The sequence below is a fragment of the Euphorbia lathyris genome, chromosome 4 (genome assembly GCF_963576675.1).
Source record: "Euphorbia lathyris chromosome 4, ddEupLath1.1, whole genome shotgun sequence".
NCBI classification, from domain to species: Eukaryota; Viridiplantae; Streptophyta; class Magnoliopsida; order Malpighiales; family Euphorbiaceae; genus Euphorbia; species Euphorbia lathyris.
The window spans coordinates 91,904,948-91,923,087 of NC_088913.1; the positions used below are offsets into that span (position 1 = coordinate 91,904,948).

General features: G+C 31.4%; 1 protein-coding gene across 1 annotated transcript; it reads left to right on the forward strand.

Moving 5' to 3' along the window:
* The first annotated feature begins 4,566 nt into the window (after nucleotides 1–4,566).
* LOC136226481 (adenine/guanine permease AZG1) lies at nucleotides 4,567–6,716 on the forward strand. Its single transcript, XM_066014982.1, has one exon. It carries the CDS (start codon nucleotides 4,766–4,768, stop codon nucleotides 6,536–6,538), a length of 1,773 nt encoding a protein of 590 aa, XP_065871054.1. The 5' UTR covers nucleotides 4,567–4,765; the 3' UTR covers nucleotides 6,539–6,716.
* The last annotated feature ends 11,424 nt before the right edge of the window (nucleotides 6,717–18,140 follow it).

Sequence of the window (18,140 nt, forward strand, 5' to 3'; positions counted from 1 at the left end):
ATATAACAATTACAAGTCTAAAAAAACTAGACAAAATGACCAAAGGATTAATATTGGCAAAAGCTATGAACCTTATAATGTGTTTTTCAAAATATAGGGACTAAACAGTGTGTTAGGTAAAAAGTAAGGGATTAATAAATTATTTATCGGGATAATTACAAATCTAGCCCAATTAAGAGGGGCTTTTTACATATCTAACCCACTTTGCTTCCATCTTACCAAATTAGACACTTTCAACCATTTTGGACAAAATTACCCTTAGTTCTATTCAATCATCAATCTACTTCTTCCGCTTCTTCTTCTTCTTCCGCTTCTTCTTCTTCTTCTTCTTCTTCTTCTTCGTTTCAACTTCTTCTTCGGTTCATCTTCTTCAATTTCTGATATCAATCATTAGCGATTTTTGAGATTATTGACGTATTATATTCAATTTCCCGTAGAATTGGTATATTTTTAGCTTATACGCTTGCTTTTCTCGTTGGTCTTGCCTCTTTCTTCATATGTAATGGTATCGTTTCAATTTTCTCTATTTTCCACAATTTTTCTCAATTTTCCTCCATTGCTGTCGCATTTGTGACGAAATGCGACAGCTTTTGTCGCATTTGTGATGAAATGCGACAAATTTCGTCACAAATGCGACAGTAATGGAGGAAAATTGAGAAAAATTGTGGAAATAGAGGAAATTAAAACGATACCATTATAGATGAAGAAAGAGGCAAGACCAACGAGAAAAACAAGCGTATAAGATAAAAACATACAATTTCTATGGGAAATTGAACATAACACGTCAATAATCTCAGAAATCGCTAATGATTGGTATCATAAATTGAAAAGGATGAACCAAAGAAGAAGTTGAAACGAAGAAGAAGAAGAAGAAGAAGAAGAAGAAGAAGAAGAAGAAGAAGAAGAAGAAGAAGAAGTAGATCGATGATTGAATAGAACTATGGGTAATTTTGTCCAAAATGGTTGAAAGTGTCTAATTTGGTAAGATGGAAGCAAAGTTAGTTAAATATGTAAAAGACCTCTCTTATTTATCCTATAAATAACGACTATAAATAATAGACCACTATAATAATTTTTTACTTCTAATTTTTAGAGTCTACTTGTGATATAATATTATACATTTACTCAATTAATATATAATTAATAATTTTTATTCAAATTAATTTTTATTATTAATTCTATAAAAATTATTTATCCGACTAAGTAGTTGAAAAAAATGGATTACAAAAAATAATATGAAAAAATATTGAAATGAAAGAAAAAAAATAGATTGGAAGACTAAAAATAAAAAAAAATAGTTTAAGGGATTAAAAATACAAAATAGTATAAAAGATTATTGAAATGAAAAACAATTAGCTTGAGGACTAAAAGAATTTTGAATCGATAGATACAAACAACTTGTTAAAATGTAATAAATAAAGACTTGTTTGGTTTAGTTGTTAGTTAATAGATGTTGTTATTGCTGTTAGTTGTTCGTGATTGCAGTAACCTGTTTACTATTGCTGTTAGCAGTTTGTTATTAGTTGTTTAATTATTAGTGTTTGGTAAAATTATATTGACTATAATATGGACATATTTTAAATTAATTATCAAATAAATTATAAAATAAAAAGTATATTACACGAATTAATAAAAAAAAGTTAAAAAATTAAAATAAAAAATTTATTGAACGCAACAAAACTATGTTCTTTTGGTAATTATGTTATAGAAATAAAAATAATGTTAATGAAAAAATATATTTTGTAAAAATAAGAAGGATAATCTTGTGAATACCAAATAACTACAAACAATTGTTCATAAAAAGCTCTAAAAATGAGTTTTTCGTAAAAACCTCCAAAACGATACGGTTTTCAGAAAAAATATTAACGATGCGGTTATATAAACCTAACCAAACGTTATATTTCCTACGGTTTGGGATGAAAAGCTAAACGCTCATCTGAAAAGTTAAAACAAACACCCTCTAAATCGGTTACGGTATTTTTTGTTTAAAATATTTAATATATTATTAACACGGTTATAAACAATCTATTAAAATATACAAAATCAGATTAATTTATCTGTAAATTTATTTGGAAAGTACAATATGACAATTAAATAACAGTCAAATCAATTCGTTCAAATTTTTTATTAAGGGTAAAATTGATATTACTCGGAAACATTAAGGGTAAATTTTTTCGATTTCGTACATTAAAAATAGGGTTAAGGTCTAAATTTGACCCAATATTTTGGAAAAAATGCAAATTTAACCCTAATGCATGAAATGATATAAATTTAACTCTAACGTTTCTAAGCAAAATTAATTTTAGTCATATATTGTCAAAAATTTTAAAAAAAAGTTTGACTATTATTTAACGGTCATGTCATATCTTTTAAACATCAATTATGTTTAAAATATTTAGTGTATTACTAACATAATTACAAAAAATCTGTTAAAATGAACTAAGTCTGTTATATATAAATCAGTTACATATAAATTATTTCAAAATATCTAAAATATTTAATATATTAGTAATACTGTTGCAAATAATAATAATAAAAATTATGAAACTGCTTCAACTTATCAACAAACTTGTTTGGAAGTTTCAATATAACACTTAAATTTTCTTTTAATATTAGTTTAACTTTTTTATTTTTTTAATAAAAGTTGTTACTGGTATAAACCATTAACAATTGCCCAGCTGACTGGTGATACTAGTAAAGTAAACACTGATATAAATCAATTATTACTGGTTTATACCAGTAACAACTTTTATCAAATTAACATAAAAGTTGTACTCTCTCTGTTTCATATTGCATGTCTTTTTGGAGAGTTGTATAGAAATTAAGGATAATATTGAAAAAAAGACATTGTTGCCCCTTATTTATTGATTCTAATAATATTTATTGATTCCATTTGGCATTATGTTTCCCCGGCTAGTCCCGGGATAATTTCCTGTTTTCTGTTTTTTCCTGTTCTTGTATGGTTACTGCTATCAAAAAAAAATTATTCTATAATAAGTCTATTATTCTAATTAATTTCCTAAACCCGCGTTTTATAGCAGAAAAAAGATGACTTAACGTGTACTGATCATATAAAATGACATTTAATATGAAACAAAAAGACTAACTCTAAAAAAACATGTAATATGAAACGAATGTAGTAAATTGTAATATCTAAAAAATCCAAACATAGTGAAAGTTCCAAAACATAAATTAACACAAAAAGTTAACTGTTCGGGAATTTTCCGGGGATTTTACAGGTGGTTTTTCAGGGGCGGTTGAGGAACAGTAACACTCATCCCCATCCAATTTTAATCTTTGGGGCTAAAATTTCCTCCGCGTCCAAAAATATTGGTTTTTACCCAGTCACGTCGGTTCGATCCCCCACGGTTTTTGGCTTTCATCTGCCTCATTGCTACCCCTAATCCTTCTCATCTCGAGTTCTTATATTAAGCACCGGGTCTTTCATGTCACTTGGAGGACCCCTAATTCATATTTGGACACGTGTATCCTGATCCAACTGAATAAATAAAATAGTGAGACCTCTTATATATGTGGATCCATATTACACATGCTAAAATATGTATGGAAGGTCATCCATTTGACATGGAGAACTAGATGCTTCTAATAATTTCCCTCTCATCTGACTCCTTTCGTTGTATCTCGCCTATGTGGCATATATCAATATGGTCCAGGTGGAGTGACATAGTATTGTTGACTCATTCTCTTTCCATATCATTATATATTTGGACCAGTGATAAATCCGAATGTTATCAATAATCAAAGTAGCATTTTTTTAAATTTTTGGTAACATAACGCTAAAATTAATCTTACTTAGAAATATTAGTGTTAAATTTACATTATTTCATACATTCTTTGTAAAAAAAACAAGGGATAAGATACAAAATTACCCCTAACGTTTCCAAGCAGAAGCAATTTTATTCTTAACATCTAAAATGATGTAATTTTACCCCTAATATTGGCAGTGAAAAGCAATTTTACTTATAACTTTGACAAATTGAGTCAATTTTAGACATTATTATAAAATGCAGATATTTTATTCCTTATCCTGCACCAATTGGACGTGTGTTAATTCTAAAAAAATTAATATTTTTTATGATTTAATATATAATTGAAATTAATTTTTTTAAATTTAGTGAAATATTTGAATTTTTTTGTCTATCTCGTACAACATACAGTATATTTTTTAAACAAATTTAATTTTTTTTCTCATTTAATCATATATTTGTAACTTGTTACTAATTAATGATAAAATGACGCACATGTGAACTGTAGATGATAAGATTCATGATCAAGAAAGACAATCTAATGAATTATTTCTCAAATTGACATAATTTATCAACGGTAAAATTGCTATTGGTTGCCAAGATTAAGAGTAAAATCGCACTATTTTAAACGTTAAAAATAAAATTGCTTCAGATTATAAATGTTAGAGGTATTGTTAGCCCTTAACTTAAAAAAAAAAAAAAAGCAATAGTGATAAATTTAAATTTTATACCTAATTTTTTATTTTATTTATAAAAAAACACACCTAAAAGAAAAAAGATTCATAGCCCACCACAAAACACAATAAGATACTTTCTCTTACAAAAACACAGCAGATCCCATCCTTCGAATCTATATCCTCTTCTTCAACCCAATTTCACCTTTCCCCCATTTCCTCTCTTTCTATATATATATATACACTCTCATTTCTAAACATGAACCCACTAAATAACAATCTTAAAAGATTCAATCTTTAAAATCTCCGACCACCACCACCACCATGGACATGGAGGCCGCCTCCCCTCCACCACCACCACCACCACCACTAACCAGACTAAACACTTACATCGCCAAATCCCCAATTGGCAAAAGATTCAAACTCTCCGAGCGAAATTCAACTTTCACCACCGAATTACGCGCCGGAACCGCCACTTTTCTCACCATGGCTTACATCCTCGCCGTCAACGCCTCCATCCTCACCGACAGCGGCGGTACTTGCTCCGTCTCCGATTGTATTCCCCTCTGTTCAAACCCAGCAATTCCGGTTTCCAATTGTACCGGGTCGGGTTCTCTCCGGATTATCCAACCGGATGTGTCGTGTAAATTCGACCCGGTTAATCCGGGTTACGCCGGTTGTTTAGAGAAATTACGAAAAGACCTTATTGTAGCTACTGTAATTTCTTCCCTCATCGGATGTTTAATCATGGGCGCTTTCGCGAATCTCCCTCTCGCTTTAGCTCCGGGAATGGGGTCTAATGCTTATTTCGCTTACACCGTCGTCGGATTTCACGGCTCCGGTAATATTTCGTACCAGAGCGCGTTAACCGCCGTGTTTATCGAGGGGTTAATCTTTTTAGCGATATCGGCGATCGGATTACGGGCGCAATTAGCGAAATTGGTACCGAAACCGGTCAGAATCAGCTCCTCCGCCGGAATCGGACTTTTTCTAGCATTTATCGGATTACAGAGCAATCAAGGAATCGGATTAATCGGGTATAGTCCGTCAACGTTAGTAACAATCGGAGCCTGTCCGATTTCATCACGGGCTTCTTTAGCTCCGGTGACAGCTTTAGCTAACGGAACATTATCAATTCTCCCCGGCGGGACAATCTCCGGTGATATATTATGTGTTAATAACAGAATGGAAAGTCCAACTTTTTGGTTAGGTGTAGTTGGGTTTGTCATTATTGCTTACTGTTTAGTAAAGAATGTGAAAGGAGCTATCATATACGGCATCGTTTTTGTCACGGTGGTTTCATGGTTTCGCGGCACAAAAGTAACGGCTTTTCCGGCGACAGCGGCGGGCGACACGGCGCACGAGTATTTCAAGCAGGTTGTTGATGTCCACGTGATTAAAGAAACAGCTGGCGCGTTGAGTTTTAAAAGTTTAGGTAAAGGGCATTTTTGGGAAGCTTTGGTAACTTTCCTATACGTCGACGTTTTGGATACCACCGGAACTTTATACTCCATGGCGAGATTCGCCGGTTTTTTAGATGAAAAGGGGAATTTCGAGGGTCAATATTTCGCGTTCATGTCGGATGCCACGTCGATTGTTGTGGGGTCACTTCTCGGGACATCGCCGGTGACTGTTTACATTGAATCCTCCACCGGAATCCGGGAAGGCGGAAAGACGGGATTAACTGCATTAACTGTCGCCGGGTATTTTTTCTTAGCGTTCTTTTTTACGCCGCTTTTGGCTTCAATTCCGCCGTGGGCGGTGGGGCCGCCGTTGATATTGGTCGGAGTTTTGATGATGAGAGCGGTGGTGGAGATAGAATGGAATGATATGCGGCAGGCGATTCCGGCGTTCGTGACGTTGATTTTAATGCCGTTGACTTATTCTATTGCGTATGGGTTGATCGGAGGGATTGGAACTTACATTGTTTTGAATTTATGGGATTGGTGTGAGGAGTTGTTGGTGAAGTTTGGGGTTTTGAAAAGTGGTGGCGGAGGTGGCGGCGGCGGCCACCACATGAATGGTGGCGGAGAGGTGGCGGTAAACGGGACAAATGGAGTGGATAAAAGTGTGAAAGGATGTGAAGTTGAAGTTTAGGAAAATGGGTAGGACAAAAAAAGAGTATATTTTTGTATTTGTTTGTTTTTTTCTTTTAGAATATTAATTATTTTTTTTACCATTTTTATAAATAATATTTATAGGAAGCTTACATCATAGATGTAAATATATATTATATTCATCACATTATTTTTCAATATATTATTTTTTTTAGTCCTCTTTAGTTTCTTCTTCTATTTTACCTTTTTTTGTTTAAATGTTTCGGGTGCAATACCAGAACTTTTGAAATCGTCATTCATATAGTGCTATTCTCGTCTAAGCATGTTTAACTTCAAATTTTTTTTTACTGTAATAGTGTATATATATACGTGTATAAGTTTAGTTAGAAGTGGAAAACATCTATTAATAACTACGTTAAAAGGAATATGAACATAACCACAAGCGGAATCAAACGAATGCTTAATAATGATGAATATATATAAACATTAATCGCTTTACATCTCAGTAAAATTAACATAACAAATTAACATATGAACTAGCTATTTAATTTGAAGACATCGAACCAAAATACATATATCGTTAGATATAGTTATGTAATATTAAGTGCGTGTACAGATAGTTAAGGTGTTGAATCAGTTTAACTATTCAATCAGGATTCGAATCATATAGATGAAAATACAATTGTGAATAATACTTGGTGAGAGAGTTTACTCTCGAAGAAATTTACTTGATTTGATTCGAATCTGTATTAGTCTAAGTTATCAGTCTAAAGTACTGAAAGTATTTAGAAGAATTAAGTAAATTAACAAAAGAAGTGATGCAACTACCCTAAAAAAACCACTTATGGCTTAAATTATGGTTTAAAAGAGTTACTGGAGAGTTTTGAAACCAAATAATTCATTTTAGATTCTTGTTGGTTAAAAAAAAAATAGTACTATCCTTTTCATATTTGATGTTCAAAGTTAATATTGGCATAACTTTAAGGAATGCTTCAATCTACTAATTTTGAAGAATAGAATGATACTTTCTTCGTTTTAAATAGATTAAATTTCAAGATCAGTAGTAGAGGGAGGTCAAAGCACTCCTGATCGTCGGAACTATCTCTGGTTAGGATGGTTCTAAACCTTTCTCTATGTGAAGGAAATGGTGAATGGGGTGCAAAAGTGCACCCCATTACAGAGGAGGGAGGCATCTTAGTCTAACTCTAGACTGTCTAAAAAATCTGGTCAATCAATGACCAAAACGACGTCATTTTGGTCATTGGTTGTGAAAGCAATCAGGGTTTTATATCTCAATTTTGCATACCAAATGAAAGCAATCAGGGTTTTATATCTCGATTGCTTTTAATCCTTTCTTCTATCGACAACCCTCCCCCCCCCCCCCCTCCGGCCGTGCCTTCCTTATCTCTCTTCCAGTCACTACGACTGTCCCTCAACTAGAGACTCTTCCTGCCACCACAACTCCCCCTATTCTATCGATCTCTTTGGACAATATCTTCTGTGTATGACCTAATATTTAGAATAATTACTAAAATTGTATATAATAAAAGTTAAGGACTAAACAATGTATTATTAATATCCGATGACTAAATAGTGTGTTAGGTAAAAATATAGGGACTAATAAATTATTTACCTTACACATTTTACATACTAACAGCAACAGTTAATCACAATTTTACAAAACACTAAAAATCAATCAACTAATAATAAACAGCTAACAACAACAGCAAACAACTATTAGCTAACAACGAACCAAACAGGCCCGTAGTTTTAATATGATAGAAAAATTCATCTTATCTCTGGTTATTAATCTGCTGTAATTTAAGTTGGGTTATAGTAAAATGTATTATTTTATTCCTATCTTTATCCAACATAACAAACATGGAATAATATTTCACAATTATCTTATTTTTATCTCCATCTCGATATTATATTCTTATCTCTATCTCAACCTTTATCCCTATCAAATACCAAACCACCATAAAGAAATAAGTCATTTGAAAGTGTGATTCAATCATTTGATGCTGTCTTTTGAAGGTTAGTTAAACTCATTTAAGATGGTATACATGTCATTTAGTCTAATGTTGAGACTAGGGGTATTAACAAGCTGAACCGAGAGTGAGCCTAGATAGGCTCATACTCAGCTCGTTAACTTCTCGATCTGAGGTTTGACTGAGCTTAATGTAGCATATGGAGATAAAAAAAATCTATATAACATACTTTTCATGAGTTTAATAGATTAAACAAAAAACAATCACATGTCATTACCGAACTCTAAGAATAGTATATGCTATTGGTGGTTGGAAAAGATAAAGTTATAGATGGTAGATGACTTTGTTGCCTGTATGGTTGCTATGAGTGGCAACTTCCAGTGAAACTAGTGTGGATAACAAAGTAGAGAGAGAACTTGAAGAAGAAGAAGTTGATTAGTCTTTACGGTTTATATTTTGAACTTTGAATTCTTCATTTCTGGATATATATATATATATATATATATAATAGAGTTTATTTGTGAATTTTCGAGCCAAGTTTAAGGAAATTCAGGCTCAACTCGTTAAAATCTCGAACCGATTCCGAACTCAAAATCGAAACCTCTTAAAACGAGCTTTCACTGAACCGAATTCGAATAGTTTGTGAACTACCATGACTTTAATTGGACACTCATTACAACAGATATCCAATCATGTGAACTTAATGATATACGAGTATGTGAACTTGTAATGTAAAGTCCGAACGTTTTGCTGGATCTTCATAGCTTAACCTAAAACAGAACAAGAGTTGGAGAATGATCGAGGTCCGATGAATCCGCTTCAATGCCTAAGTCAGTAAATGCTTAGAAAGGATAGAAGAGTATGACTAGTTGTAAGCTGTAGCATTAACGTACCATAAGATGTAACCATATCTGTCTATTTATAAAGCTGGGCGGAACCATTCTTCTTCTAGGAATCCCAATCACTTTAGAACTCCGTCTTTTTTCAGGAGTCTAGCTTTTGTGACACGGAGTCCTGACCTAGCCGTATGGTGTTCCCTTTTACAAGGAACTTCCATAGTAGTCGTTGGGCTAATTTGAAGGTTTGAATTGTTATGCGTGGCCTTTGATCTGATCGCCACAATAACGCCACTTGTTTGATTTGTTTATTGCAATATCACTTAATAATTTTTTGGAAGTAAACTATGACCAAGTTTAAAATTATCTTCAAAAATTTATGTGAAAATTAATTAAGTTTTTTTTTTCTTTTATATGTACCCTTAAATTTTAATTTTATGGGTGGAAAATTTACATAATTTTTATAATGGAATTAATAGCATTGTTCCTATAGTGAAAAATATAAAATAATTTGATGAGTTGATGTTAACCCATAAAAATTGGGGGAAACATAATATAATTATGAAATTAAATTAATTTAAATTTTATAGCGAAAAATATAAAATAATTTGATGAGTTGATGTTAACCCATAAAATTGGGGGAAATATAATAATATAGAATTATGAAATTAGTTTATATTATTTTATAGTGAAAAACAGCTGTTTCAAAAATTAATAAAAGGCACATGTTGAGAGATGCTCAAAACAAGAGACACAAGTATTTATTTTATTAATTGACTATATATTATTATTATGTTGGATCCTATGCTTTTGAGACCAAAAAAAAAAACCTTTAATTATTCTTAACTTTTTCAAACACTCTATTATCTTGTTTTCCTCTAATTATTTTCATATTTATGGCTAAGCAAAAACACTTTTTCCTATTTATGAAATTACATCAAAAAGTTTTTGTTTAGTTTTTACTAAAAACAAAAGATAATATCATATATATACATATATGGACTGGACTGGTATAGATCTCTCTGTATAAGAATTGAGAGCGTTCCTTTAGGATTCAGGGCTATTGGACCATGTATCCACTTAGCAGCTTCTAGACAGGCTTTCTCACCATTAAGTATCCGAATAAGTAAATATTCATGGGCTTGAGAAGCTTAAGCCCTTTATCACTATATCGGTAACCATATAAGGGGTGTGATCCGTTTCAGTTCAGCAATGGTCAAGGTTTGAAAATCTCCCATATTGGTCACACTATAGTTCATAATCTTAAATATATGATGCATTGCTTGTTCCTAAATTAACCAAGTCTTTATTATCAATCCAAATTTCACTAAAGACAACACGTGTTATTTTGAATTTTGGTCTAATCACATTCTTGTTAAGGAAAGGTGTCTAGAACCAAGTAGGGATGGGTTGTACATGCTTCCACCCACCTTGAAGCAAGCACTTATTGGTGAAAATGTGTCATTTGAAAAGTGACATGTGCATCTAGGTCATTGTCAGGATCGTATACCGTCATCTCTATTGTCAAACAGAATAATCTTCCATATTCAACTTTAGTACAAAATTGTATGCATTAGCTAGATCTTCTTTACCTTTAATTAATCGTTGTAGTACTTTGATTCAACTCTTCATGTCCTAGAGTATCTTAAGGGTACAAATAGACAATTGCTACAAATCCAATAAACAAACTTAGCATGTTAAAATCAATTGTCATTATGCTCGTGATTGTGTTGATAAGGGGTTTATCTCTTTGTCTCGTGTTTCGACTAACCTTCAACTAATTGGCATCGTTACTAAATATTTTGAGTTTATGCTTCATTCGCTTTCAAAGATAGACCTTCTTGCTCTGCTAAGAGCTCCATCTTGAGGGAAAGATGTTGGAATGATGATTCTAGTAATACTGATCTTATAGATAAGTGTTATTGCTGCTGCTACCTTCATATAATGTCTTTTTGCATAAAAAAAGAGATAAGAGTATATTTATATAGTATACTGATAACATTGAGATATTTTCTCTACTTGTCATCAAATACTTAAGAGAGAAATTATATGATACTCCCAGCGTAATACATTCGTCCAGTAAAAAAAAAGTAAATTGTACGCATTTATGTTTTAATACCAATCATCTCTTATAAATTGATATACATATATCTTTCTTTTGATTGGCTGCGTAATCTACATCCGATATTGATAACATCAGAAATGTTATCCAAAGAGTAATATGAAAATAATAAAAATAGTAAAAGGGTCACCAGCGTGTCACTATGATGGGGGGGACGTAGACGGATATGGCCGTACCCCCAGCAAATGAGATATACCAAGACGGATGAACCAAGATCTACCATTATGCCTCATACATCAGTTATGATGAAGAGCTTAAGGGTATAATCGAATAAACGTCTTTTGAAGGCAATTACATAACTAGTAAATGGTATGAAATGAACAATAAAGGTACAACTGTTCATCTTCTCCACCATCAATGTTATAGCTTACAAAAACCTATATAAATATACCAGCTTCCTGAGATCAAAAGTACACTTACTAGCTTTAGAGCACTTTTGTGATTATTCTTATTGCATTCTCAAATAATATACTGACTTTGGTATCAGAGTATCCCCCGTCGATCCTAACGATACCTCACAGGGAAGGAATTCCGACCAAAGAAGATTTCACAAGTTATCGGGTATATAGTAGAAGTTTTTCACCCTAAAAATTAGGTTTTAAGATATATATATATATATATATATATATATATATATATATATATATATAATTTGACTTATAGCCACAATAAAATTTCCAACAATTAAGTAGAGGTGTGTATCGGTTCAAAACCGAACCGAACCGAACTGAATATCAAAATTATCAAAATAATTCACACCGAACTGAATAGCATGTAAAAATGAAATATAATCGAACCAAAATATTTGGTTCGGTTTGGTTTTAAACCGAATTTAGTTAAAATAAATAAATAAAAATCACTATATTTCATCATTAAATTTACCTCAACAAAAAATTTTAAAATACTTTTAAAATATATTTATATTAATTTATTATCTTTAACAATAATAAAAAAAAATTAACCTTATAAAAGCAAATATATTTATATATATATAAAAAAAAATAATGTAGAATATGTGTAATTTGGTGTAGTTCGGTTTTTTTATATTTTTTTATCAAACCGAACCGAATATCGAAATACACCTAAAAATAAAACTGTAAAAACTAAATTCACTCGATTCGATTTGGTATACGATTTAAACCGAACCGATACATATCCCTTCAATAAGTGGAGAAAAAATGAACAGAAAAACATATTTATTATTCGATTAAATCTATATTAATTCCTGTCATATCATGACTAATTCAAACAAAAAAAAAATTAAATATTCAGCTCGTAAAATCAAACATATATGACAAAATTGGTGCACGATTGCTTATTTTTATTTGTTTGAACACAGGAATTTCTGTTAATTGGATTATCTATTTTTATTCAAATAGATGTCGATTGATTTTGGACCTAATTGATATGATAATAGTAAATTATATATTTTAATAATGATGAAAATTTTGTTTATAAATGAAATCTAACAAAATTTCGGGGTGTTTGGCTACCTACTTTTCAACTCATGTTTGCATTTTCATTTTAAAAAAATAGAGTTTTAGGTGTTTGGTTAGACACATCAATTTTGACTTTACAGCTGAAAAGTAGCTTTTTATAAAAGCAGGAAATCTCTGCTTTTTGGAAAAACAACTTTTTCCAAAGCCAAACAGCAAACTGTAACAGCAACCAGTAAACAGGAACATCAAACAACAAGTAGTCAAACGGGCCCTTCATGTGCTTCACATTTTGTCAGACAGGTTTTTGTCGAATTTCTTTTGTCCAAATGGGGATTGAATTTTTTTTTCTGCAATCAAGAGATCGACTGAGATTTTTCGCTTTGCGAAAAACAAGGACATCAGAATTAAAATTCATGTCGACGATCTCAAAATTGCAAAAATAAAAAAAATCTGATATTCTAAGCAACTTTAATTCATAAATCTTTTAATTTTGAGGTCATTTAAGTGTTGTTTAGTGAGAAAAGATCAAATGAATATTTAGAGAGAGCTCCGAAAATGATGATTTTGAAAAATAAAAGAATTAGTTCACAATAAATGTCGCACTAAACCATTTAATTCCTGTAATTTTTCCTGTTTGCCTTTTTACTTTGAAATGAAGAGTTTTAGGTGTTTGGTTAGACACTTCTTATTTGCCTTTTATAGTTGAAAATTAGCTTTTTACAAAGTATGCAATCTTTGTTTTTTGGAAAATCAGCATTTTCTAACAGCAGATAAGATGGATATAACGTTTCAGAATACGTTTCGGGTCTCATCCCTGTCTTAGGGAGAGGCTTTTCATGAGATCAATAGTCATCTCGAGCTTTTCTAGTGAAGCCTCATTTCCCTTTTCTCGACTGGATCAAGCGTATAACCAATTGTGGAACTCAACGATGTAGCGTGGGTAGGAGTCTGGAATCAGTAATAGCAAACAACAAACAGCAGGTAAACCAAACGGGTCCATAGTGTCAAATTAAAAGATCATCGTTTTTAACTAAACAAAAAACCCCATTTCCTATTTGGACAAAAAAATTCCACAGATACGTGTTTGATAAAACGTAAAATCACATAGATTTTGGATTTTTTTTTTGTTATTTTATCCTAAATTTCCTTTTCTTGAAGAGACTTTTTATATTAATTTGTTAACTTTTAGGTGCTATCTTTTCAGTTTTCACATTGAAGGAAGACTTTTTAGTTAATCTTTGACCTTTCTTAGTTTCATGATATTAAAAAATAATTAAAAATAGATTTACCTAATTAATTTGTTAATTAATTAATGGATATGGTGAAGACATGTTTAAAAGTTAAACCTAACACTAATACTAATACATGATGCCTTCCACGTTGAAATTGCAATTTACAGAGTCCAAAACTATTTCTTCCCATGTTTATCATATTAAAATTTTATTAAATTTTGCTATTTTTTTAAAAATTATTCCTCTATTTTCTAGTGTTTTGAATGTTCATTTTAAACATATTTCAATAAGATAATTTTGCACCTGAATCAGAACTCTGAACTCTGAAATTAAACGTGTTTGGACGAGAGTAGTACTTAACGACTTCTTGGAAAGTCCTCGTGTTGCACCCCAAAATTTTGAATTGCCAAAAAGAAAATAAGATAATATTACAAATGATTTTTTGTGTCATCTGCCCATGGTTGTCAAAACAGGTTGGTTAAAGAACCGGAAAAGGGTTAGAGATTCGATCGAGGTTTAACGGAGGTTCAATCGGTGTTAAAAAAAAGCTTGTAAGAATTACATTTTTATTCATATTTTGTTTTTTTTTACCAAAATATAATGTTAATAATATTAATCAAAGTTATACTAAAAATAATATTTTTTTCAATATCATAGATCGTGATAGCGCAATAGTAGATAGTTCTTGAAATTATTTTTAGCACAACGACGAGAAACCCACTCCACCAAAAATCGACTTTATAGCCTTTTTCTCGAGGAATGATTTCATGATCTTTCAATCAATCATATCTATATGATTATAGACAAAACTCTTCTATTTTTCTATGAAGAAAAATATAATAATACCATATAGGAAGATATACCACAACCACCTATAAAGAGAAAAAAAATATATAAATAAAAAAGAAGCTACCAAATCTATTAGGCAAAAAGCATCCTGAGGCCCCTGATCTTTCATTGTTTGGTGCATTAAGTCCTCGATCTTTTATTTAGACACATTAAACCCCTGATCTTTCATCATTTGGTGTATTAAGCCCTCGATCTTTCATTTAGACACATTGAGCCCTTGATCTTTCATATATGGGTGTATTAGGCCCTTTCGTAAATCAATTAATATAGGTTTATTAAGGGCATGTTTGGTTAGGTTTATATAACTGCAGCGTTTCGCATTTTCTCTGGACACTGCAACATTTTGGAGCTTTTCACGAAAAGCTCTTTTCATGAACAGTTGTTTGTAGTTACTTGTTATTGATAAAATTACCTTTCTTATTTCCACAAAATGTGCTTCAATTTTAACATTATTTTTATTTTTAGAACATAATTATCGAAAAACAAGGTTTTATTGTGTTCAATAAATTTTTTATTTTTTATTTAAATTATTTTTATTAATTTATATAATATATTTTTTATTTTAGAATTTGTTATTTTTAGAACATCATTTGTTGTCACACCAAACATGCCCTTAATAAACCTATATATTAATTGATTTATGGAATGACTTAATACACCCATATATGAAAGATCAAGGGCTCAATGTGTCTAAATGAAAGATCGAGGGCTTAATGCACCAAATGGTGAAAGATCAGGGGCTCAATGTGTCTAAATAAAAGATCGAGGGCTTAATGCACCAAACAATGAAAGATCAGGGGCTTCAGGATGCTTTTTGCCAATCTATTATAATATATTAATAAAAAAAATTATTTAATAAAGAAAAAGTAAAACAAAGTAAAGAAGGATTTTATCTTCCGGTTAAAAGCGGAAAGAAAACCCTAAACTTGAATGAAGAAGAATATAGTTTTTTTATTGGCTCACAATGTGTATGTTTGAGTGTTTGTCAAAGAGTAAAATAAGAGGCTTTGTTACTATAGGTTAGAACTAAACGGTTTAGTTTAAAACCAATTAAGGTTAATTTGAGTGGTTAAGTACCTCAAGTCGCTTAACCTAGATTTTAAGTTAGAGTCCTAACGTATGTAGAAAGGTGTAATTAGGAGAAAATCCACTTAAAAGGTGTAGGATGTGATTAACTAAAAAATAAAACGAACACAGAAAAAAAATATTAGCAATAAAAGTAAAAATGAAGAGGAAAGAGTTAGACAAATCGGAGGCCTGTATTAGCAGTTTCCTTAAGACAAATGTCATCGCTATTGGTGATCGTCTCCCAGGATACAACAGATTACGCAAGTGAACTCAAACCTGTGTAGGAAAACAAGAACACCATGAACAGATAGAGAACATAAACATTCAGAGAATATTTATTTTATCAACAACTTTTGAATTTGACAATCCATTCTATATAAATAGAACTCGAAAGGGTATGTCTTTTCACGAACGAACACGACTATACACGGACAGACACGGCTGTTCACGTACAAACACACGACTATTCATGAAAGGAAGTGTTTGTTGGTATTTAAATTAATATATAATTCTATTCAAAATTTTCTAACAAAAGGTATGTAACAAACATCGAACTGAAAAATCGGATAAACTATAAAAAAAAAAAAAACGTTTTACTTTAAAAGATAATGATACAATCTCACAAATTTCAACAATAAATAACATTGTAATATTATTTTTGTTTTCTTTTTATGGAGTGTGTTCTTTTTTCTTATGTGGGTTTTCTACCACCTTTAACTTAGATTTACATAGTATTTTCTTTTTCTTTTTATATATATCCTTTTATAAAAAAAAAATAGAAAAATTACAAATTAAAACTTTGTTATGCTTTTGCCTTTTTTTACCTAAACTTGTGAAGAAAGAGATGGAAGAGCAATAATGGTGGGTTCTTTTTTTCTTTCTCTACTTTATTTTATATATATATTAATGAGAGAAGTTGGGCAATAAGCCAATAATTTTGTTGATGTCTTGATCAGTGCTACTCACTTTCAGTCATAGTAAGCAATATTGCTTTTACTATCACTACATCAAAATAATATCCCAATGAAAATGATTAATGTTCATGTCATGCACATTTTTATAGGTGTTAGTGTCTTATGAGGTTTAGATTAGTTTTAAATAGATGAACGGAACTATGAGTTAATTTTAACTTTTTTATTATAAAAAAAAATCAGTTGACGTTTAAATGGCTTAGTATAAACATAAGCTTCGTAGTCGGAGGCAATTTCAGTTTACTAAGTTAATCAATCTAATGAGTTTGATTCTGTTTTTGATGAATGCGTTCAGAGGACAACTTGGTTAGTGATGTTTCTGACTTCTCAAGATTAATTAGTGGGCGTTTGACAGTCAGAGTTTATATGTGAGATGAGTAAGTTAGAGCAAACAGTATAATCCGATGTGATAAAGGCAGAGTAGTAGATTTATATTGGTTCAGCCTCTCGCCTACGTCTAGTCCTCATAATACATTCTTCCGAGTTTTAATTCATTAAAGCACTCTTTAACGGGTAGAACACAAATTTTTATATTATAGACAGAACTTCTATAAAGTACATTTCTTTACACTCACACTCAGCTATCTATCTCTCTAGTTATTTGCCTATAACCGAAGCAAACAATAGAGCTTCTAATTTAAAAATAGAAAATGGATTCTAATATAGAACACAGTTGAAGAACTATCTCTCTATTAGATTTGCACAAATATTGAAATGAATATGTATCACAAAATTGCTCTAGATTCACTTGGAAACTTTTATCTCTTTTCAGTGTTTGATGATTCGTCAGTTGTGAATGAGCTTGGCATCAGCTTTCATAGATGAAGCTTTGGGAAGATCCATTTGAATTTCAAACTAGCTATTTAGAGGGGAAACATCAACTTCTGACTTCTGTGCCAACAGTCCAAAAAGGTTACGTTGTCGAAGCATGGCTTTTGTCTCTTGAGCTGCGCGTTCTTCTGATTTTTGGTATGGCAGACTTGTAGTCTGCAATCTTTCTATTTTTTGGTAACAAAAGAGAGACGTTGGGAGATAACACTTCTATAGCTTGTCCTTTTTTCCAATTTGGGAACGACGTGATTCAACTCAATGTCAACGTCGTCTTTATTCTACTTCTTGCTTCTGGAGTTCTGG